Below are 24,321 nucleotides of genomic sequence, written 5' to 3'. Positions count from 1 at the left end.
TGGTCCCTAAGGTATCCTAGACCAAAGTTTTTATACCTAAAGAGGTATAACACAATATGATCATGATGTTTATTTTGAACTACTTAACATTACTATGTGGCTTCTGAAGAGTTAGATCTGGGATAGGTAACATTCGGCCCTCCAAATGTTGCTGGACCCCCAAACTATTGGCTGGGCCACCAAATGGTGCAGAAACATTCCAGGTCTCCAAAACCTTTCAAGACACACCTCAGGCAGTTGCTTTGCACAGCAGGCTGGGTTTTATTCGAGCTAAGCTTACAAACCACGACATCTGCAAACAGAAGAATGTGCTGGGAGGGAAGGGGAATGCATTCTTAGCTGCTGAGGAACATTTCTATTTGTTTTTGCTTTCAGGGATTGGTCCCTCACACACTAACAGGCCCTAATAATTAACTGTCAAGCTCTGATAAAGACCGTGCAAAAATATGCATCATTGCCTGGATAAACAGAGCACACACCCCAAATTTAAATCACATTTCTGCTTATCATTTCATGCATTCATTCTTTTACACAGCTTCTACAAACACAAAATGCAAACTTTCAGAAATGGGCCCCCATGTTCCCATGAATGGGAGGGAAGTGGGAAGATGTTGACAGATGCCCAGAACTGCAAGGACAGGGAAGGGCAGTCACCCTGTAGCAAAAGCCGGATGTCTCCAACCTTGGTGTTCTAAATACAGTGATGCAATGCAAGCCGGGTCCTTGTACTTTCTAAGTACAAACCAGTTCTAAGCAGGTGGAGTATGTGAGATCTAGAAAGCTGAGAGAGAAAAGTGTCCAGGAGACTGACAAACTAAGGAGATGAGGGGCCCCAGAGGCAACGCAGCTGAAGGAAAAAGAACACAGATTGGGCTAAGGAGAAGGATGATGACTGGGGTCAGAGGGCCTAATAGAATGAGGTGTGGATATAAAAGATAAGGGAAGGGAAGGGAAAATGGGATTCACAGGGCCTTAGGACAGAAGAGACTGTTTGCTGTTGGTTGAAAGGCATAAAGCAGGGAAAGTTTTGCCTTGTGAGATCAGAATGAGGTCCAAAACTCTATTTCTGCCAAAGGCTGGATGGATGCTTCCAAATGCTCATAAGCAGGGCACTAATCCAACACTCTCCACTCTTGTTTGTCCCTGGCCTCTAGCATTCAGAAGTACTAGTGCTTCTGTGCATGGAGGTTCCATTGAGTTATTTTGTCACCCCACTTACTCATACAAGTAACAACAGTACTCCATTTAGTTCAGGGTTGTCTACACTGACAGGCAGCTGCTCTCCAGGGTTTGAAGCAAGGAGTCCATCCCAACTCTGTCTGGAGATGCCATTGGGAATTGAACCTGGAACCTTCTGTATGCAAAGCAGGTGCTTTCCTCCTGAATTGCAGCCCTTCTAATTCTTTTTACAGCCATCTGAGCTCTTGTGGTGGCTATCAATTCTGTAAGGTCATGTGTTGCATCAAGAGCTGCTCCCTTTCGCCAGTCTTGAACCTACTGCCAGTTTACTTTGTTGGGTGATCCTGCACTCTGGTAATGCAAGAGAGAAAAAACTGGATACACCTCTCTAGTAAATAAAGAAGCAGAACAAGATTTTTCAGTCAATTGTGAGACGTATTTTGCAAAACAGGTCAGGTCATTCAGAAGCACTAGAAACCAACTGGTAGTCAGAAGGCCAGCTGCATGTAAATCTTACTCAAAGGAGTACACGCATAAAAGGCACATGGAACCAACCACAGCATCTGCTTCTCAAACAAATCCAGTTTTCTTATCCCACAAACATAACATTTGTTAAGAATTCTGTTGTTGGTAATTGTTGCTCTTGTGGAGGATAAACAAACATGAAACACACTGCAGGATGATATCACTGTGTGTTAGTAAGCAAATGAGGGAGGGGGGAGTCTTCATCCTCCCTGGAACCTCTTTGCAACTGGAATGTTTGGCTGACTCCCCAGTGATAAAATTTTGGCAAGGCTGCCCACATGGTCCAAGTCTTCCTATACCCGATTTCCTTCTTCCTCCACAGCCATGGTTGACTCCTGCTGCTCTTCTTGCTCTGGGTCTCCAGGAAGATTTCTAGTGACCGTCTGGAGCAGGGATTCAATCTGCTCTTCAGTGAGCCTCTCCTCACTTTCTTCCACGATCTGCAGAGGAAAAAGCAGTGAGCTACCTCTGGTCTCTTGCCACCATCACATGCTAAGAGCAAACAGTTCCTTAGGGCAGAGCACAGACAAACGTTGCCAACCTGGTACCTTCCAGATGTTTCAGACCACTACTCCCATCAGCCCCAGCCAGTTGGCTAATACTGTAAAAGCAGAAATAGCCAAAATGGGTGTGGTGCAAGGCTAAGTTAGGGATGCTTAGGCCCCAATGAAATCAATGTGAAGAGATAGCTGTGATGAACTCAAGTTCCACTGATTTCAATGGAAACCAACAGCTGCAATCCTAGAAGCAGTTACTGGGGAACTCATTGGGACTTATTTCTCGATAACCATTCATAGGACCATGCTGTCACTCTAACTTAGTCTAGATCCAACCCTTCATTTCTACCCATGATTTCAATCCAAGATTCCTTGTGTCTTCTGAAACTGCTCCTTATGTTCTAGAATGTTTGGCAAACCTAACTGTTCATTTATTTGGGACATTTCTCTTATGCTTGGAACACTCTTCTTTTGGAGCAAGAGACACAGCAGTTCATAAAAGCACAAAAAACAACAGGATAAAAACCCGTAAGCCCCTGCCCATAAACTCTTATCTCAATGAGAAAAAGAACATCTCTTAACCATTTGCTGACATAGGACTCCTACTCTTTAACTACTTTATACTCAGTCTCAAATTAATTTCTTCTTGCGATAGCTTGCCTGCCACATATGTGTACTTTTCAAGCTGGGTGAATTATTTCATTTCCCCCCCTTCTGCTTGCTGTACATAGCTTTGAAAAGAGGCAGCACAGACACTCAAATAAATAAATAAATAAAGAAGAGGAAATCTACCTCTAAGTCAACTCTGCAACATGGAATGATATCCACATGCTTCAGCTTCCAAATCCATTTCCTAGGCTTTGCTTTCAGGAAGAAGTTTAGAAATAAGTGCTTTTATTGGGGGGGATTAACCTGGCAGTCACCTTTTGTCTTCAATCTGCTGTAACCTAATGGACTTCCTTTTGTTGGGAGGGGGGCAGAGAGGGAGCAGAGAAATCACCTTCTCACCATTTCATTGACTCAACAACTCCCACAGCTTCAGTGGGTGCAGAGGCCATCTCAGAGTGTTTACTTCAGCTATTCATCTCTATCTAAAACCAGCAGACATTTTATGTGCTCAAGGTTACATTGGCTCTCAATGACACATCAGTCAATATCTGTTTATTACACAGTTCTTTAAGGTCTGTTAGCTTCGGTTGCTAGGCTTTAGGTAACCTGGAGAGGCAAGCAGAGTGGAAATTGGGACTTACCAAGTCCCTGAATGGTGGCTGAGGGAGAAAACCCACATATATCAGCCAGGCAGGCAGGCAGGCAGGCAAGCAAGCAGACCCAATAGGGCTCACCTTCTAGCCTTTGTAGATCAACTCAATGAGCCAGGAGTAGGGCAAACCGTTCTAGAGACAGAGGGTACATCATCACCATTCTAATGGAACCCTCTGAACTGCAGCTCCAGCTGGCTCACCAAAGGGGGCAGCCAAACATAGCCACTGCTTCTCCATGTATTTCCCTCTGGCCTTTCACATCACTCCTTCAGAATACACCACTGCCACCAGACATTCCCCTTCTGTATCCTCACCCTTCATTGTTCACCACCACTCATGTGGCCTACTATGCTATGCAACAAACTTTGGCACAAGATTGGTGCCCACCCAATCATCCTCTTGGCCATAAAAAGGTCTGAGCCAAAACCACTAAATGAGAGCCAGTGTGGTGTAGTGGTTAGAGTGTCAGACTAGAACCAAGGAGACCAGGGTTCGAATCCCCACTTGGCCATGGAGCTTTTTGAGCATCTACCGGTAGTTATTAATTATACTTATTCCTAAAATGTAGATCCCAGCCCTCAAATAAATTGTTAAAAAAAAAATTTAAATCCTTCCAGTTGCACCTTAGAGACCAACTAAGTTTGTTATTGGTATGAGCTTTCATGCGCATACACACGAAAGCTCATACCAATAACAAACTTAATTGGTCTCTAAGGTGCTACTGGAAAGAATTTTTATATTTTTTATTTTGTTTTGACTACGGCAGACCAACAAGGCTACCTACCTGTAACTATAAATTGTTAAGGAAGGCTTACAACACAAAAGCAAAGATACAATAAAAAACATTTTAAAAGAAAAGAAAAACTGACTACAGACTAAAAAGCAGGGCACAATTTTTTTCAACAGCTGCATGAAATTTATCTGTATTCTGCTGGCTCCCATCCCATTTCCCCCTCAATGCCATTTAAGCAGCGCAGGTGTATCCAACTACGTGGCTCATTTACTGTTGTCCATGATGTCATCACATCAGATGTCACTTGTGACAACGCTGGCAAAATCACCGGGGTTGTTAGGGCCCGATTAAACAACAAGGTAAGTGGAGGACAGTCAGGGAAACAACAAAGAAGGAGCAGGAAATATAGAAAGGTTAATGAGCAGCATCAAAAGACTCTGAACATTCCAGGACACAAAAGGAAAAGGGTTACTGATCTTCAAGGGCTTGGGATATCTGGAAGCTTCGCAACTTACCAACTGGATCTCAACAGCAGTCACAGGCCTGAGGTTGAGAAGTTGCAGTTTTTCTGCCCTGTGCAAATGCAAAGAACACAACACCATATAATTTAGGGATTCTGGTTACAGGAGCCTTCCGCATGCTAACACTTCTTAGCCACAAAACAATGGCTGGAGAGCCAAAGTTGCAGCTTGACCTCAGATGAGATGCACAACAGGCAAAAATGAAACCATTTGGGAGCTTGGAAAAAGGCTCATAGCCACATCCATAACCCAAACCCACTGTGGCATTTAGTGGCCCGAAAGTTTTAAAACCATCCAATTTCCATTGTAACTCTTTGCTCAGACACACACACAAACCACTACTCTTTCTGAACCCAGGATTCTTTGGATGCCGACTACAACCCACAGCACACTTTTCCATAGAGCTGTCCCAGAGAGAGTTGGAAAAGAAAATATTTCAAGTTCAGAGGCGCCAGAAAAAACCTATAGGAGTCTCATATTCTAGGGTGCACAAATATGCTCCAGGAAGACAAAAAGTGGAGTAGGGAAGAATCATCAGCAGGGTGCATAAAAATGTTTTTTAAAAACCAAACCACGATGGATTTTTAAACATGTAAATCAGTTTTAATTTCTTAACAATGTTAAGATATGTTTGTTTTTAAAATAACCTCAGGAAAAATCTGAACTCAATTAAAACATCTCCCAGAGCTGAATGTATGATCCTCTTATGAGCAGCAACTGTGAAAAAAGCAAGTTCCATGCTAGGGATGAGTAGGAGCAGAACTGAAAATAAAAGTGCTAATATAATAATGTAGTTACAGAAATCCACGGTGCAGCCACATTTGGAATACATTAGGCCCTCAATTTACATGGGGGTTATGTTCCACAGATTGTGCCTAAATGTTCAATGGCAGGTGAAATTGCCAAAGCCATTTTTCCCAGAACCCCACCCCCTTAAAAAATTTTTAGTTTACTGCTCACTTAAAAGCTGAATGCACACAAGTTATATGTGTGCAAGTTGCAGACTTACTGTACTGTGTACAGTTATGGCTGCTTCACCTAAAAAAAGATATAGTGGAGTTGGAAGGCAATGGTGGCCACCAATTTAGATGGTTTTAAAAGACAACTGGACAAATTCATTTAGGAAAAAGCTATAAATGGCTACTAGCCATGATGACTGTGCTCTGTCTAAATGCTGGGAAGAAGAAGAAGAGTTTGGATTTGATATCCCACTTTATCACTACCCGAAGGAGTCTCAAGGTAGCAATGCTTCTGAATACCAGTTGCAGGGAACACCAGGAAAAGTGCACATGTGCTTAAATCCTACTTGTGGGTTTCCCACAGACATCTGGTTGACCACTGTGAGAACAGGATGCTGGACTAGATTGTCCATTGGCCTGATTCAGCAGGCTCTTCTTATGTTCTTAAAAATATTATTAATAATAGAAAAACAATTTCTCTTAACATTTCTGTTTAGGTCCAGACAAACAAAACTAAACCAAATAGATTATTCTGAAGAGGTAATGCAAGAACAGAAGCAAGTAACAATGGTCATTCAAGGGCACTGGGAACTTCTCCTGCCTTAGACTCCCTGGTAAACTCAGCCTCCATTCAATCCAGCAAGGCTTGCTCAGGAGAACTCCCTGGCAAATTGTGCCTCAATATATACTGGTACTTACTTCTCTTGCCTTATCTTTCCACTCAGGAAGTAACAACCTACTGGAAAGCAACAGGTCTTTTCAAATCCCGCACACAAAAACTCTGAACTAGTAGCTCCCTCTGCTGTCAGCATAGTATCCTTGCATGGAATCTGGTGAGGTTTCATTTTGGTTTAATCAACATCTACCGGTACATTGTAAAAATACTGATCTTTCAAATCTGACTACCTACAGGGAAGCACCAAAATCTTGAGGTAAACTTCAAAACAGACTGGGAGCCATTTATTTTTCAAGCTGTTCTTTGGCATATTTTTGTATCATGCATTCCTAGTTCCGTTTGTGATTTTGTATAATTATAGCAGGGTGGTTATCCTCAGAGAGTATCTACCGTTCTCAATTAGTCTACTTTGAGTATGAATCACGTTGCATATCACTAATATATTTTAAAAAGGCTTATGGAAGGGATATAAGTGGTAATTCCACCATAATTAATACCTACTTTACATTCTGCAGTTCCATGCTTTCTCATAAATTGTATGCTTATGGTTTAGGAGAAGTAATGCCCTCTCTCCCCACCAACCCCGTGTTGCCTATAACAACAATGTCTCAAACTGACTATAACTAATCTGTATGAAGGACTCTACTATTTGAAAACAGAGATGCTGAATGTATTTTTTTTAATGGAAAATATATTAATAAAAACCTTTTTTAAAGTGAATGCCTGAACTTTCAGTTTAAAACGCTGGTACCTTTAATGTCATTAAAGATATTTTCACATTTATAACTGTTATATGCTTTGACACCCAAGGTATGTCATTTGTTTTATTTTTATATCCTATGTTTATCAGCAATGTTCCTCTTGGATTTTTTTTCCTGCTGTAAATTGGACCTGCCCAGTGAAAATAAAATGCATTTAAGATTTACAAAGCCAATGAGAAAAAGTAATGCTTCAAACCGGAAAATCCGGTAAAAGATAACAGATTGAAAAGTGATTGAAAAGCAGATTCACTCATCCATCTCTTGGGACTAATTGCTTTTGACAAGTTTCATCGCTACTTTGAAAACATGGAGCCCACCAGATTGCAAAGGCACAAACATCTGCTAAGTAGCACTAAAGGATAAAGACTTAGCACTGGCGCCTCACAGAAGAATGAGAAGAGAACCAGCTTTGAAAGGGGGTAAGGGAAAGCACCCTCCCATTCATTTCATCATGGCACTGTCAGAAAAGCTTGAGAAACTAGTTCTTTGCTAATTCTGATACAAACGGATCTAATCCACACATCCCATGAATGCAGTTACCTTTCAGATTTTGCACTTCTTTGAATTCTGTATTGCAGCTCTCAGCTCAAAGAGCATACCAGCATGTATATAAAATTATTATTTTAGGATAAAATACATTTAGACATACATACTTTGGGAGAAAAATATATAGCAAAGTCCCTCTGGAGCACAGAAAGAGACTTGAGATGCAGTCGTCACACACACCCTGGAGGGACAGCAAAGAGGGTGGCTGCCTATATATACAACCACCAAGGTTACAAGCACTCTTTCAGTGGTTCATTGGAAGAAAAATAAGACATTGAATGTGCCCAGACCAAATAATTAAGTCCTAGCCAATGACTGCTGGCAGCGGCAAGCTTTCATCACTTGACACCTCCCTGTACTTCAGAAACTCATGCTTTCTATGGGTTAGCATATACTGAAACCAGAAATTAAAAAGCATGATACATAAAAGCCAAGCTCAGCAGTCAGTAACAAACACAGTGCTGGGTTGCTACCTCACTCCTGCAAAGCTTGGGATGGAGGGGGTTGCATGGGAGAAGCAGCAGATTAGGGGAAGGAATTTCATCCTCTTGTCAACTGTTGGAATAACTGAACCTCTCATCTGACAACAACAATCCATCAGCCCACATTACAATATTAATGACTTACTTCGTTAACTTGTGGCTTTTCAGTGCCAAAAGGAAGTCTCTTACAACCTCAGGATTCTGGAATTTGCATGGTGTCTTAGATATGTATTTCAGTGTCTAGAAGGGTGGGAAAAGATAGTTGTGCAGATTCAGTCTACCTTCATGCCTCCTTTTCAAACCAGGAACAATGTTCTCTGAAAGCAACACTGCTCTTCAGATTAGCAAACGTATCACAGGCATGTTGTCACCAAATAGGGAAATGATAATCAAATTGTTGGGAACTTTAAAATATTCATTGAGCAGGAAATCCAGAGGTCAAATGTTTAATGATGACATAACACATTTTCTTATTTCACACCTGTTAATGTTCATAATTAGAAATAAAGAGAGTACAGAAAATAAAAATAAAAATGATTGGGGCATATGTGGGAAAGGAACACAGCTCACTGGTAAAGCATGCAGAAGGTTGCAGGTTACAATACGCAATAGCATCTCCAGGTAGGGCTAGGAAAAGACTCCTGCCTCAAGCTCCAGAGAGCCACTGGCTACCTGTTTACACAATAGTGAGCTAGATGGACCAACACTATGATTCACTCTGAGTCAGTTTCCTATGCTCCTAGTTAAAATCAGCCTTTTTTTCAGAACCATGAGGACTGAAATCTTCATTTTCAGGAAAAGGACCATAGCTCAATGGAATAAATAACACAGTGAAAAACTATCGTCCAATATCCCTTTTGAATGTGGATTATAAAATCTTTGCAAATGTTTTGGCTACAAGGTTGAAAAGAGTGTTGAAAGATTATATACATAGAGACCAAGCAGGTTTCTTGCCAGGAAGGCAAATAAGTAATAATACGAGAATCATTGTGGACATTTTAGAAAAATTGGAGAGAGACATAAATACAGATGCAGCACTATTGTTTGTTGACGCAGAGAAAGCTTTTGATAAAGTATCCTGGACATTTATGAAAAAGAATTTGGAAAAGATGGGAGTTGGAGAAAAATTCTTAAATGGCATTAAGGCCATTTACACAGAACAAAGAGCAAAAGTTATTGTAAACAGTGTGATATCGGAGGAGATTGAAGTAGAGAAAGGAACAAGACAAGGGTGCCCTATCTCCCCTTTACTTTTTATTACGGTCCTGGAAGTCCTTCTGAATATGATTCGGAAAGATAAACAGACAAAAGGAATTAAAGTGGGAGAGAAGGAATACAAATTACGTGCCTTCGCGGACGATTTGATGCTATCCCTGCAAGAACCAGAAGGCAGTGTCCCCAGAGCCTTGGAATTAATTGAACAATTCGGACTTGTAGCTGGCTTTAAATTAAATAAGCAGAAAACCAAAGTTTTAGGTAAAAATCTGAGTGCAGAACAGATCCAAAGAATTCAAGAAGCCACAGGCCTCAATTTTGTCAAATCTGTAAAATACCTAGGTATCAATCTCACAAACAAGAATTTGAACCTGTATAAGGATAATTATGAAAAATTGTGGATGGAGATAAAAAAAGATATGGAGATCTGGACAAGACTTAAACTGTCGTTAATGGGAAGAATAGCAGTGGTTAAAATGAATGTCCTACCAAGGATGCTGTTCTTATTCCAAGCCATACCAATTTTAGACAAACTAGACTGTTTTAAAAAATGGCAAAAGGACCTATCGAAATTTATATGGCAGGGCAAAAAGCCAAGAATAAAATTCAAGATTTTAACAGACTCTAAAGACAGAGGAGGCTTTGCCCTGCCGGACTTAAGGCTTTATTTTGAAGCTGCGGCCTTTTGCTGGTTAAAGGATTGGTTTAAACTAGAGAACGTTGATGTGTTGGACTTGGAGGGACATGATAATATGTTTGGTTGGCATGCATACCTTTGGTATGACAAGGTTAAAATCCACAGAACTTTTAAGTCTCATATTGTGAGAAAATCCCTATATCAGGTTTGGACTAGATACAAAGACTTGTTAGAGAGAAAGACTCCTAGATGGATCTCTCCAGTGGAGGCCAAGGCATATAAGAGACCGAATATGTCTGCAAACTGGTTAAGATATATGGACATATTGCAGCAGGAAGGGGACTCCTTTAAGCTAAAAAGCTATGACCAAGTAAAAAGTCAGGTCCCCGACTGGCTGCACTATTATCAGGTTTATGAAACATTTAAAATGGACAAAAAAGTTGGTTTTCAAGTAGAAAAATCAAAACTGGAAACAGAACTGATAGAATCGAACTTCAAAAACCTTTCCAAAATGTATAACCTTCTGCTAGAGTGGCATACAAAAGATGAACTGGTTAAATCCTCAATGATAGATTGGGCAAAAGATGTAGGACATAATATTATGATGGATGACTGGGAGAGATTGTGGCAAAAAGGTATCAAATTTACTGCTTGTCATGGTTTAAGAGAAAACATAATGAAAATGGTTTATAGATGGTACTTGACACCAGTTAAGATTGCTAAGATGAATACCAAAATGTCAGATGTATGTTGGAAATGTAAACATGCGAAAGGTACCTTTTTTCATATGTGGTGGTTGTGCCCAGCGGTAAGCGCTTTCTGGGATAAGATTTATAATGAGCTTAAGAAGGTAATGAAAGTTACCTTTTGTAAGAAACCAGAGGCATTTCTCCTGAGCATAACCAATGAAGAGATACCCAGTCAGGATAGAGTGTTTTTCATGTATGCCACAACAGCAGCTAGAATTTTATTGGCGAGAACATGGAAAGGTGAAGAGATACCAACGGTGGAGGAATGGCAGATGAAGATGATGGAATACATGGAACTCGCAGAACTGACCGTCAGAGTCCGGGACCAGAGGGAGGGGAAGGCGTCGCAGGAGTGGAAAAAATTTAAAGACTATTTAGTTAAATCAGTTAAACTGAATATTTGAGCAGAATTAAACAGAATATCGGCTTTGGTAGATATGTGTCAGATATGAATGGTAAGAGGAATTGTTGTTATGTGAAAGATGTATGTGTCAAAATATGTTAAGATAGGTTGTTAAGATAAGATACATAGTTACTGAGATATTTGACTAAGTAAAAGCTAAGTATATTAAAATTTGGGTAAAAGTGAATTGAACAATATATAAAGCTACCTTGAAGAAGTATATGTTTTTTGAAGACAGTGGAGGGAACGGGGGAAGTCCCCAAATAGAGAAGTTAGAAACAAGAAATATTCAAAGAAAGATATCGGTTAAGGTTTGTATATGTTATTTTTATGTTTTTATGGTTGTTATTGTTTTGAATGTTGATTATGTTTATTGTTGATTATGTTTAATGTTTATTGTGTTTTTATTGATGTTTATGCTATGTGTTGATGTTGTATTTTGTTCTCTTTTTCTTTTATTGGAAAATAATAAAATCTTATAAAAAAAAAAAAGGAATAAATAACACAGGCATTACATGCAGGAGGCTCCAGATTCAATTTCCACCATCTCCAGGTAAGGCTGTGGAAAGACCCCACCTGAAATCCTGGAAAGCCACTGCCAGTCAGTGTTCACAGTACTGAACTAGATAGAAAGATTGGTGTGGCTCAGTCAAAGACTATATGTTCCCTTTAAAAAAGAGAGAGCTTAAATGGGTTAGTCTTTCTGGCTTAGAAAACTGCATGTGGATAAAACCAAGCTACCTAACATTATGAATGGTATAAAGACAGCAGGAGCACATTTTTTCCATCCTTCTCTCTCTCTCTTTTTCAAATGCTCTTGTGTGTGAGGAGGGCTGGGAGAGGTGAGGGAGGGGGAGCTGACAAAAAGGGGATCCTGTGCATAGAAGCCTGGCTAGTGGGATGCGGAGAGAAGGTTGAAGTTTGGGACAGGATCGGTTCCGTTGTTGGTTTTACTCACTTCATACATGATAGTATTCAAATTCTGCTGCCCAGCACTCTGCTTGCTTCTCCCAGTCTCTCGGCGCTGCTGCTTAAGATCAGTCAGCAACTTATACACCTGAAAGAAAGAACTTTGCTATGAGGTGGCCTCAAATGCCATCAGAGCTTTGATAATGCTAGCAGCTCATCATATAAGCTAAACCGTTTAATTCCTGTTCTTTCTGCTAATTTTGGTATGTGGCTCGCTTACGTTTTTGAAAGAGGCCCCGAGCTTCAAAATGAGCTCATAACAACTATTGTAGGTGAAGTATATATCATTCTATTGCAGATACAGAGAGCAAGCACACATTTTTATGGAAAATAGGGCCATAAAAACAAATTTTCAGAGGGATGTGTCTTTCACACCAGTGAGAGGAACTTTTAAAAATTTTGGCTGTAGGCACATTTCAACATGTATATTCCCCACTCCTCCAAGAAATGCATGACTACAATGCAAGCTTTGTTAGTTGATCTGGCATGGAACAAAGGTTAAAACTAGCATTCTGAATAGGACATAGGAACAAATTTACATAAATTATAATTGCAGTAAAATGATTTTACCTCATAATTGCTCAGAAGAGCTGCATTTCCATCTTTCCTAGAAAAACAACAATAAATAAAATACGTTGTGCTTTAGATGTGTTGGCGTGTGTGTGGAAAATCCACCTGAGAAACCCCTGCCTCCCGTTACAAAGCTCCAAAAGAACTATTTTTAAACAGTATATTTCCTTAGTTCTGTTTTTCCCAGTGTTTTGTGCCAGGCTTGGGTGAGGCTACACATGTCTGAGTGGACACATCTCATCAAAGCCAACCATTACAATTAAGCTTACATACAAGCTTTGCTTGAAAGAGAACTCAACTGGCAAACTCAGAGACTCTCTGCCCACATAGACATAGAAAATGATACACTTAATTCTCACAGCACATATTCATTGCCACAAGATGGCTTTAGACAGGGATCAGACTTCACTATGAACTTGTCTATCAGTGTCTGTTAACCATGGCCAAGAATCATAATCGTTTTTGGAGGGGGCATGGGTGTGCTTTAAAGTTATGGAGTGTACACAGTCCATGTACCTCCACGTCCAGAGGCAGAGTACCTGTAAATATGAGTTGCTGGGGAATACCAGTAGGATAGTGCTGTTTCCTTCATGCCTCTTTGTTGGCTGATTACAGACATCTGATTGACCATGGTGGGAAATGGGATGCTACACTAAGGCCTGATCCAGCAGGACTCTTCTTCTTAAGTCCTTGTTTAAAAACATGAGTTGGTCCTAGAAATGTATAGTCTAACTTTGCTATGAACTACTTCTATGGAGGTTTCCTGCATGTTTAAGGCTGCAGTATTATAAGCACTTATCTGGAAGCAAGTCCCACTGAAACCAATGGGTCTTGCTTCTAAATAGACACATATATAGGATTCCACTGTAAATCAGTTTCAAACCACTGGTTGTGTGTAGCAGCTGTTGCTGCTTATTATTATTTTTCCAGCAAAAGGCTTTTTTGGAGGGGTAAATGGGGGTTTATTGCTCCCCCTGTAAGAGCCACTAACTGTCAGATATGAAGGGGGCAGATATTTCCCACACCACAAAACTGTTTCTGAGTGGGACTTTAATTCCCCCCCCTTAGCAATGACCAGTAACCATCCATCTATGCCCTTGGTGACCCAAGTTATAAACATTCCCATGCATTTAGGTCTGTTGGAGAAGTTTCCTTCTGTGCCTCACAACAGTCACAACAGTTCTTTGGGAGAGGGCCTTATTGGCAGTCTCAGAAGGCTGCAAAATTCCCTGCCTAAGGAGGCTGAGCTTGCCTTGAAACCTTGACAGTTGTGCTGGCCCTGTTGAGTTGCTGGTGTCCCTTTCTATGCTGCCTGAACTTGCCATGAAACATTTGCTGACTGTCTCAATACCTTCTGAATTGCTTTACTTGTTATTTATAAATTTCACACTGCCTTGTTTCTTTAGAAATGGGAAAGTGGTATACACCGGTAGATTATCTTAACAAAACATCATATTATCTGCTGAATCAGGGAAGAAATGTACATCCAATTGTGGATGCTATCTAGTCATTCCATAGGGTAGATAGGCAGCTCCCAAGATTCCTGCATTGCTATCAACACCATTCACAAACGTGGACCCTCATACTTTAAGCAACCAGCCACATGCAAATACCTTTTTAAAGCACAACTAGAGATGGAGCAGACTGGCATGTTCCACAGCCAGCAAGCACTACTGCAACCCACACTTATTTACAAGTGCTTAGATTCAATTCCCTTGGGACTTGCTAGCTATTGTTTACTATTTAAGCACAATCCCAATTAAGCTACAGACAAAATTATTTAATTTCTTTCCATTATAAATAAATAGAAGGTTAGTTTTTAAAACAAAACAAAAACACCACAAAGCCGTGACCGCTATACATCCTCAGGACAATGGGTTCTGCTGAACAGACAGACAGCACTAACAACAGAAAGTTGCCACAGCTATATAAAAGGAGGAGGGTAAGGCTATTCTCGGGTCCCCCTATTGCAACATATTTAAAAGTACAATGTATTATGTCAAGCACAGCCAACTGTTTGAATAGAACTGTCATACTCATCACTTTCAAACAAGTTCAACGCCTCTTCCACAAACTTCCACAGTTTCTAGCATTGTTTTTGAAATTGCATTGGGATGGAGCGAGGGGGGAAAGAGGGGACCCCCTTCTGAAAATACGCTGAGGTGCAGTTCTCATCATACGTTTTGCTGATCCAGCAGAAACTTCAGCAAGCAAGCAAGATCACAAACACACACATTCATGCATTGCAAAAATGGTTACTGCTTTTTGTTAATAGGTATATTTAATTCTTTGGAAGAGGGCTATCTTTGCATTCCATCTACATCTAGAGAAATCCCTGCAGATTCTCTGAGACCAAAGCCCATTTTTTTAATGCTCCACATAAAATAAAATAAAGGAAAACACAGCAGCCTACAGGAAACAACTGAATGTACTAATGGGTCTAGGAAGAATCATTCTTGATGAAATCTATTTAAAACAAAGGGTTGTCCCATTTGGAGCAAAAAGAGAAAAAGTTTGCCTTGTTTCATAATAAATCAGAAGGTTCAGGGAGGTCAAGGCTCTTTTCAGTGTGTTAAGTCTTGTTGGAAAATATGGAACTACTATCACACAATTTAATCTATTTTTGTATTTCCGTCTTGAGTGCAACTACATCAATATGTTAAGAATGATACCAGCTGACATTGCCACACACACACAGTTTGATTGCAACCTGTGTACTTGGTACTGTGTACTAGTAAAGTAGGACTTCTGAGTAAAAGTGCATAGGGTCAGATTGTACCAAATATAATCCCCATCCATTTCTACTTCAGGACACCCCAGGGGGAGGGAGGAACCTTTTGCCTTTCTGGGGAAGACACAGTAATAAACGGAGAAAATGTGCATCTTTAAGATGGTTTCCATTTAAATAAAGACAATAATGTCTAGTACAACTTTCAAATTAAACAGATACATTTCTATGAATAGAAACTCAAAATGAACTTCTCAAAACCCCTTTTTGTCAAGACCCTCGCTATCACCCATAAGTTTTCATTTGCAACAAAAATTGCTTGCAATTTACTTTTCTTACATTTATGTCCTGTTTTTCTTTCATCATGGAACCCACATGTGGTTCCCAGCTGGCCTCCCATCTAGACACTGACCAGACCCAGACCTATTTAGCTTCAGCATGATGGTGGCCTTCATCCCTCACAATCTGCTCTGTGATAACATGTGTAAAGCGTTTAGAAATTATCCTCCAGCTGGCATTCAACAGTAATCATATTACTGTATTTTTAAAAGTTATCCTTAACAGTTTATTTAAAAAATAGTAAAGATGAATGATGCATATCATATGGGAAGATGGAGTAAGTCCAATTTCTATAGTGCAGGAATGGGGAACCTGGGGCCCTCCAGAGGTAAAGTTCGTATTAAATAATCTGAATATAAACATGTCAGCCCTGCAGTTAATCATTTCTTATAGAGGCACTGATTAAAGCGTAGTGTTTCTACGTAAATGAAAAATCAATCTGATAATTTCTCAAGTATGAAAAGGCTTTGCACAGGCATTTGATTTTCACTTCATGAAAATGAAGCTGCTCTAGTCATCCTAGCAACTACTAATGGACTTTGCTTTTGGCTTATACAGTCCCAAGCATTTCATTTTTGTTTGTTACTTTTGTTTTTGCAAGGGTGGGTCTGGGCCAAGACAGAATGAAGCAGCAAACGAGCAATGATGGGGGTATGGAAAAAAGAAAATCTGACAATATTGTCCAGTGTTCAGCATCTTTTCTATTTTCAGACTTAAACTCACAAACTGTTATGTGTGCTGGTTGTAAGAAAGGCCCCATGAAACAGCGATTGCTGAACTGGTGCCCTCTAGATCAGGGGTCGGCAAGGTTTACCGGTCATGGGCCTGAGCACTCCCACGGAGATTGTCCGTGGGCCGGACTGGCGCAGCGCAATGCGGAAAATTGCATTTGTGCTTGTCCGTGGCGCCGGAAATCACTTCTGTGCATGCCCAGATGCCAAAAATTGCACCGATTTTCGGCATCTGGACATGCGCAGATGCAGTTTCTGGTATCTCTGCGTGCGCAGATGCCATTTCTGGCACCACTTGGCGAGTCCCCACGCTGCGCCGCTGCGCTGCTTTATCAAAGTGCACGGGGGACTTGCCAAGTGGATGGCTCGGTTTGTGGGTGGCTCATGGGCCGGTAAAATGGTCTTTGTGGGCCGCAGGTTGCCGACCCCTGCTCTAGATCATTGGTAGGCAACCTAAGGCCCATGGCCAGAAGTGGCCCACGGGGGTTATTTAACCAGCCCCTGAGCCGCCCCTGAACCGAGCTGCCTGCTCGGCAAGTCCCCACGCACTGCGCTAAACTGGCACAGCGTGGGGACTCACTTCCATGGTGCCGGAAAATTGCATCTGCACAGACGCAGATGCCAGAAATCACGGAGCACACGCACAATCCACAGAGGGATCTCCGCTGGACTGAACCGGGCCAGGTGAGGTAAATCTTGCCAACCCCTGCTCTAGATGTTGAAGTCTGGCTAGGGCTGGTGGGAATTGTAGTGCCCAGCATCTGGAGTACACCAGGTTGGTGAAGGGTGCTATATGGAAATATTTTACAGACATTCATGCCAAAGATTTGACACAAAAATGTGCTTCCCCCCCTGTAGTTTAATTAATCATTCTGAATTAGAAAAAGATGATCATGCATAAAAAATCTCCACGGATCTGGTAACCTGTAGGTGATGCAAACAAGTGACCGTCAGTTGAGGAAATCTGTAGTGCAACCCTATGCATGTTTTACTCTCAGTGGATGTACCCACACTCTGGCCCCATCCATTAGCCAGAAGACTGAGAGCTGCACACTATTGTGTGTAGTGTACTTAAAAAGTAGGCAATGGTCAGGGCAGGATTTTGGTGCAGAATCCCAGAGCTCCCCTCAGCAGAATGGAGGGGGACAAAAGTGGAATAAATGCATATTACCACCCAACAGAACATTAAGCCTAGAGTATAAAATTAATGTTAACAGTGCCACTGAAAGCAGGGAGCCAGATGATGTCACTGAGATTATATAACTTCAAGAACTGGGTCCTTGGTTCATCTGCTTTCCTCTGCCCTCCTCACTCCCTTTTCATTTTGTACTGTGTGCATTAGATTATGAACCTGCAAGAAGGGACTGTCATCTCCTTTTATCTCTGCAAGTTTATCAGGCAGCCCCTTCTCTGTCTTCTCAGTACCTCCTAAAAATATTATCATTTATAGACAAGCCTACCCAGATACTGTACTTAGAATGCTGGTGCCTGTTTTACTTTCTTTTAGCTTACTGATTTTAATTTTTTGAATGTTTTATCTTTTTTGTATTGTATGTCACTTTGAGGGTTTTTCTTTTTTTTACAATCTAGTGTATAAATTTTATGAATGAAAAAATAAAAATAAAGTTGTGTGCCCAAGGAGGTCTGAACCTGTCTGATTATTCATTCACCCCTTCAGAACTTTTATGAGGAGAGGAATTTCTATAGACATCCCTCCAGCACCCTCCTTTCTTCAACCATCCCTTCAGATATATTGGTGTTCTTTTATTTTAGGAAATTTCATCAAGCAATGCCAATTCCAGGATCCGCATCTCACCTCTCCCTTTTAGGAACGATTTTATTTTCTACCCCCCCCCCCTTTTCCCCCTCAGCCATCCCTCCAATTGTATTTTTGGGGGGTGGGGAAGGGTAGGAAATTACCTCAGGCATTGCCAATTCCTGGAAATCCACCCCTCCATTTGCTCCCCCCACATCATAGAAACTCCCCCCACCCCGTCAAAAAACCCTTAGCCATCTAAATGTGAGATTTACCTCTGGAAAGGACAACTATAGGTCACCTCTTCCCCCCACCCAACCCCCCCCCCCCAAAACCCATAGCCATCTAAATGTGAGAAAGTTTGCCTCGGGAAAGGTCAATTCCAGGAATCCCCCCCCAAGTAGGAAGTATCTCCCCCCCCCCAAAAAAAAATCCCTCAGCACCCTAAATGTGAGGAAATTCACCTCAGGAAAAAGGGCCATTCCAAGAATCCCCCTCTTCCTCCCACCCGAGTTTGAACGGCCTCACCCACTCCCCTGAATTTACACGCACCCCCCCTAATAGGCAGGAAGTCGTCGTCTCCCCCTTATCCTACGGCGGGGAGGGGAGGAGAGAGAAACGGGGTGACTTCGGAGCAAGCGAGGCTTGCGCGGTCGCTCCGCCATCTTACACTTCCATCTTGCCCACGCCGCGGCCTCTTCCTCCCTCTCGCGCCGCCTTTGCTCGCTCCTCCCTTCGGCCCTCCGCCGGCTTCTCGGCTGCGTAGTCTCCGGCCACGTCGCTGCTCAGGCAGCGGCTGCTTCGTCTTTTTCCCCTCCGGACGACGCTTCCGAGACGGGAGGGCGGCCCTGTCGCAGCGGGGATGTCGGCGGCCTCCTCCCACCTTCCTCGAGGGAGTTCGGGGCGGGCGGCTCTTTCCGTAGGAAAGGAAGGAAATAGTATATGAAGGTATCATTAATACCTTTCACGCTAGAGAATGACTTGTGCCCCGGGAAGGAATCGAACCCGCGTCTGTCTCGCAGCACCATCCTCATTTATTATTAGGTCGCTTTAAGAATACTTTTTACAGTGTAAATTAAAATAACCTCTAGCATAGAAAGGAATCGAAGCCACGTCCCTCTCGTAGCACCATTCTTCTTCTTCTTCCATAGAAAGGAATCAAACCCATGTCCCTCTCCTAGCACCATTCTTATTCATATTCTGTCACTTTAAGAGTACTTTTCACAGTGTAAAAAAAACCTCTACCATAGAAAGGAATCGAACCTGCAGCCACCTCATAGCAGGTACACATCGTATTCCCACCACTGCTACTATCCCCATTTTTATTATCATCAGCAACATCACTTCTCGGCCTTTTGGCTAAGATCAAGTGTATTATTATTATTATTATTATTATTATTATTATTGAAATAAAAAATTGTCCAGTAGCACCTTATAGACCAACTAAGTTTATACCAGAACAAACTTAGTTGGTCTATAAGGTGCTACTGGACAATTTTTTATTTTTATTTTGACTGCATCAGACCAACACAGCTACCTTACCTGAATCTATTATTATTATTATTATTATTATTATTATTATTATTATTATTATTATTATTATAGCGGTTGTCACTTTATCCATTGAAAATGACTCAAAGCAACTTGCAGATACTAAAACTCATTAACAACCTGTGAGGTTATCCCTAGTAAACCACACCATGCGTTTTAGGGCATAGCCAAGGCACATTTATAAAGCGTGCCACTTCCCCTCATGTGGTGCAGCAATAAAAATGCTAGCACATTTGCAAAGCTAAGTAGGGTCTGGTATGGCAGTGGGCAGGGCTAGATGACCTAAGGGGTCCCTTCTACGAGTCCTAGGAACAATAGTTTGCAAAGGGTTCTGAGAATTGTGGTTCTGTGGGGGGAGAAAGTACAGTTCCCAGGATCCTTTCGGGGAAGCGATGTGCTTTAATTTCTTCACCAGGAGAAGGGCCTCCCCTGAAGATCTCAGAGCCTGGGCAAGTGAGGGAATACCATCTTTGAGATAGCTTGGACTTAAGCCACGTAGGGCTTTATAGGTCACAACTAGCACTTTGAATTGTGCCTGGAAACAGTGGAGCTGTTGTAGCAAAGGAGTCATCTGCTCCCTATAACCAGCCCCTGTCGACAGTTTGGCTGCAGCTCTTTGGGCCAGTCAAAGTTTCTGATCACATTTCAAAGGCAGCCCTTTGGGGGAGCCCTGTACGCCACCTTGAGCTCCTTGGAAGAAAGGTGGGATATTAAATAACCAAATAAAATGTGCATTTGGTGTGGGACCATGGCCCTGATCCTGCAAGCGCTTCTTACGTTCTTATGCAGTGCAGCTACAGAAATTGTTCTCCCTTTTACTTGGGTGTGGGGAAACTTTTGCCCACCAGATGATGCAGATCTACAACTCCTACCATCCCTGGCTGTTGGCCATGCTTGTTTTTACTGATAATTTAATTGTTTTATTCTCTTTGTAAACCGCTTCGTGGTTTTTCTGCTACAATTGAGCAATGTGTAAATTTTTGGCTACAGCTACCGTAAGTCCCTATGGTATAGCTCAGCCAGTAGAGCATGAGAGCCTTAATCTCCAAAATCTATAGCTTTGGACTCTATTGTATCTGTCACCTTAAGAACATCAGAGAGGGGATAGCTCAGTCAGTAGATAGTGAGAGACTCTTGACCTCAGGGTCATGGGCTCGAGCCCCACATTGGGCAAAAGATTCCTGTTTTACAGGGGGTTGGACTAGATGACCCTGGTGGTCCCATCCAACTCTACAGTTCTGTGATTCTATGAAATAAAAACATGCCAGCAGCTATGATAAGTGGCCGCATGAAAGCACCCTCTGGTTAGAAAAAGAGAAACACACACACAGAGAGAGAGCTTTCTTGCTGGTCCCTGGCCCAGCCATGTTGCTAGACGACACAGAGGGAACAAAAGCACTTTGTCCCCTTTTTCCTCCCCAAAAAAGTGTGCTCAGCATAGCAACGTTTTGCTGCGGCGTTCTGAGTGAGGTAGCAGGGGGGCCCAGGGTCACTTGTGTGCATGTCGGTATTAACTATTGAAAGCAGAGAGGCCCAGCGCCAGCTATTGTGACTATTTGTATTCTTTGTCATGAAAGATGTTTACTGCGCTCAGCATTTTGCTGATGACACCAAAGTGTCTTTTTTCCTCCCCCTTCCTTTTCTTTCTTTTCCTTTCTTTTTTTAAAAAAAAGGAAACATGCACAAACATTCCCTATTCATTAAAACAACTGGTTTAAAAAAACAAAAATGTCAACACCTCTACATACAAGTTCAGCTGATCAAGCGTTTCACCAGCAGTTTCAGGATGTATACAGAATCTTTCTTGCAATGCTGAACATACTTTTTTTTAAAAGCTCATTTCAGCACCCCGCATTCATTAAACATGATTGCTTCTTAAAGAATAAAGAATAATTGCTATAGTATTCAGTTTTAAAGCAGTTTAAAAGGAACTTTTATTTATTTGTACACATCAATCTAAGAATAATGAAAAAAAAGAGTTTTATATTATGAGGACCCAGGTGTTTATTATTTATTTGTTGGTTTATTGCATTTATATCCTACCTTTTTCACTAAAGAGCTCAAGTTGACTTACAACCCCCTCTTCCCCTCCAATTTCATCCCTACAACAACCTTGCAAGGTAGGTTAGGCTGAAAGTCAATGACTGGCCCCCAGAAAATTTCATTTAGGCCCTTGCCTCTTCCAGGTCCCAGTTTAACACTCTATCCACTACAGTACACCATACACAAATCTAGGAATAATAATAAAATGACAATTATTTTTATATTTCTTACCTGTTCTTCACCAGAAAGTCCCAGAGTGGGTGACAGCAATGCAAAACACAACATTAAAAACTACTTTAAAACAATTATGCTTACTCTTAAAGACGTTGCCCCAACCATTTGTAGATTCAGTTACACTGAATTTTTCCCAGTATAATTGCTTGTGGTCCATCTGTCAATGTGCCTGGCACTTTGCAAGGGACAAGAAGGCAGGTCCTTGCCCCAAGGAGGTTACAATAAACAAAATGACATAGGGGAAAACACAACAACAGGGGAAAGGGAGGGAGAAATCATAGCATCTTAAGTACCTTCAGGGGAAATAAGGATCTGTGTATATCAAAGGAAAATGTTTCAAATGAATTTAGATTTGTTGCGATCAGGGGATACACAGCTTCAGTTGTTCCTTTAGGTCAGCCTTTACCATCCTGCTGCCCTCCAAAATTTTGAACCACAACTCCCATCAGCCCCAGCCATCAGCTCAAGGTGGAATACACAGTTCTGAAACTGTGAAGCAGGTCAGGCTGAGAGAAGGTGACTGTCCCAGTTAGCTTCATGGTGGAATGGAGATTCGAACTCATCTCCTGGGCCCTAGTCCAACACTCTAACCCAGGGGATAGCAAACATTTTCAGCTATGGGCCAGTCCACTGTCCCTCAGACCTTGTGCGGGGCCGGACTATATTTTGGAAAAAAATATGAACTAATTCCTATGCCCCACAAATAACCCAGAGATGCATTTTAAATAAAAGCACACATTCTACTCATGTAAAAACACAAGGCAGGCCCCACAAATAACCCAGAGATGCATTTTAAATAAGAGGGCACATTCTACTCATGTAAAAACACGCTGATTCCCAGACTGTCCACGGGCAGCATTTAGAAGGCGACTGGGCCACATCTGGCCCACGGGCCTTAGTTTGGGGACCCCTGCTCTAACCACTACACCCATGCTGGTTTAGATTGTGTTGTGGGTAGTAGTTTCTGAACATCACCCATTTTTCCTTCTGTGAAAAGGGTATTTTGTGGTGCTTTGGAGGGGAGTTATTGGTTTGTGGGATTTCTGGGTCTTGTTTTTATTATATATTTTGTGGTCTCATTTTGTATTTTTATGTTGTGAACCGCGGTATACAAATTTAATAAATAACCAACAAATAAATATTAAGCTTCCTATGTTACTTTGCTTCCCTGAGCCAGGCCAAACTGCATTTCTCATCACAACAGCAACCCAAAAGTGAGATTTCTGGACAGACTTTTTATAGAAATTCAGCAATCCAGATAAAGCCGGTGGGGAGGGGGGGGGTATAACATCTCCTGCTTAGATAAGTAAGCTAAAGTGCTTAGCCTTATCTGATTTGTGTCATTAATAAAGGGGGGAAACCCATTAAACAACATAGGTTATTACATGGTGCGAGGAGGCAGAGATTGATACATATGAAATAAATTTGGACATGATGGACAGGGTTGCTTTTGAAACCATTTTCTTGATCTGATTTGTCAAGCAGTGTAGGAATGCAGAAGTAGCAACTTAAAATCACCATAGCATAACAAAATAAGAAATGATAAAAGCAGAAATGTGACATTCTTTGATGCACTTCATTCTTTGCCTCTCGGGTCTTAGATGGCAAAAGCCTTGCACAAACACAGCGTCTCTAATTTTTGAATATTTGATGCAAAAGGGGAAGGGCGACAAAAATAACAAAATCATAACATGGTCAGTAAAACCAGTCAAAAGCAGGTGATCTAAAAAATCCAAATACTGTAATAAGTTTTTTGTTTTTTTTAAGAACCAGCAATAAATTAAAAACAGATTGAAACGCGTGTCAGCATCCTACAACCAACATGTTTAATCAATGCTGTGCGCTGACTTTTCTAAGCCCTCCTGGGCTTCTTGGAGAAAAAGGTGGGAGATAAATGCAATAGATAAATGCAATAGATAGATAGATAGATAGATAGATAGATAGATAGATAGATAGATAGATGGGGAGGGATCATTATAATCTAGCTATAGTATGATACTTCCCTCTCCCCGCCACACACATAACTTGCTAAATTATCCCCTAAGATTTGGAGACAGAGTCGGTAAAAAACAAAACTCTGCAACAAGAGCGAGTTTGATATCTCTTGATGAGTTTAATCACTTCGCGCTATTAGGAATACAGATTTGAGAGCAGCCCTTCCAGAAGCGTTGGGGTAAAGCCAGAGGCTCGGTGGGTGGGGCCAGCTATCCGATCTGACCGTAAGCCCTGCCCAGGAGGCGTGGCTTGCTGGAGGC

The 24,321-nt window shown here is 41.5% G+C and overlaps 1 protein-coding gene and 1 pseudogene across 1 annotated transcript; one reads left to right on the top strand and one right to left on the bottom strand.

Moving 5' to 3' along the window:
- Positions 1-237: 237 nt before the first annotated feature.
- On the bottom strand, positions 238-19,005 carry CRCP (CGRP receptor component). The gene is made up of 6 exons (XM_033171680.1): positions 18,909-19,005; positions 12,685-12,721; positions 12,104-12,202; positions 8,287-8,381; positions 4,712-4,769; positions 238-2,144 (listed from the first exon to the last, which is right to left on the bottom strand). The coding sequence occupies exons 1-6, from the start codon at positions 18,914-18,916 to the stop codon at positions 1,998-2,000; spliced, it is 444 nt and encodes a 147-aa protein (XP_033027571.1). The 5' UTR covers positions 18,917-19,005; the 3' UTR covers positions 238-1,997.
- Positions 19,006-19,577: 572 nt separating this feature from the next.
- LOC117060444 lies at positions 19,578-19,721 on the top strand (annotated as a pseudogene).
- Positions 19,722-24,321: the final 4,600 nt, after the last annotated feature.

The sequence above is a fragment of the Lacerta agilis genome, chromosome 15, assembly GCF_009819535.1.
Source record: "Lacerta agilis isolate rLacAgi1 chromosome 15, rLacAgi1.pri, whole genome shotgun sequence".
Taxonomy (NCBI): Eukaryota; Metazoa; Chordata; class Lepidosauria; order Squamata; family Lacertidae; genus Lacerta; species Lacerta agilis.
The sequence above is the reverse complement of the archived record's forward strand: the minus strand, read 5'-3'. Positions and strand labels throughout refer to the sequence as shown.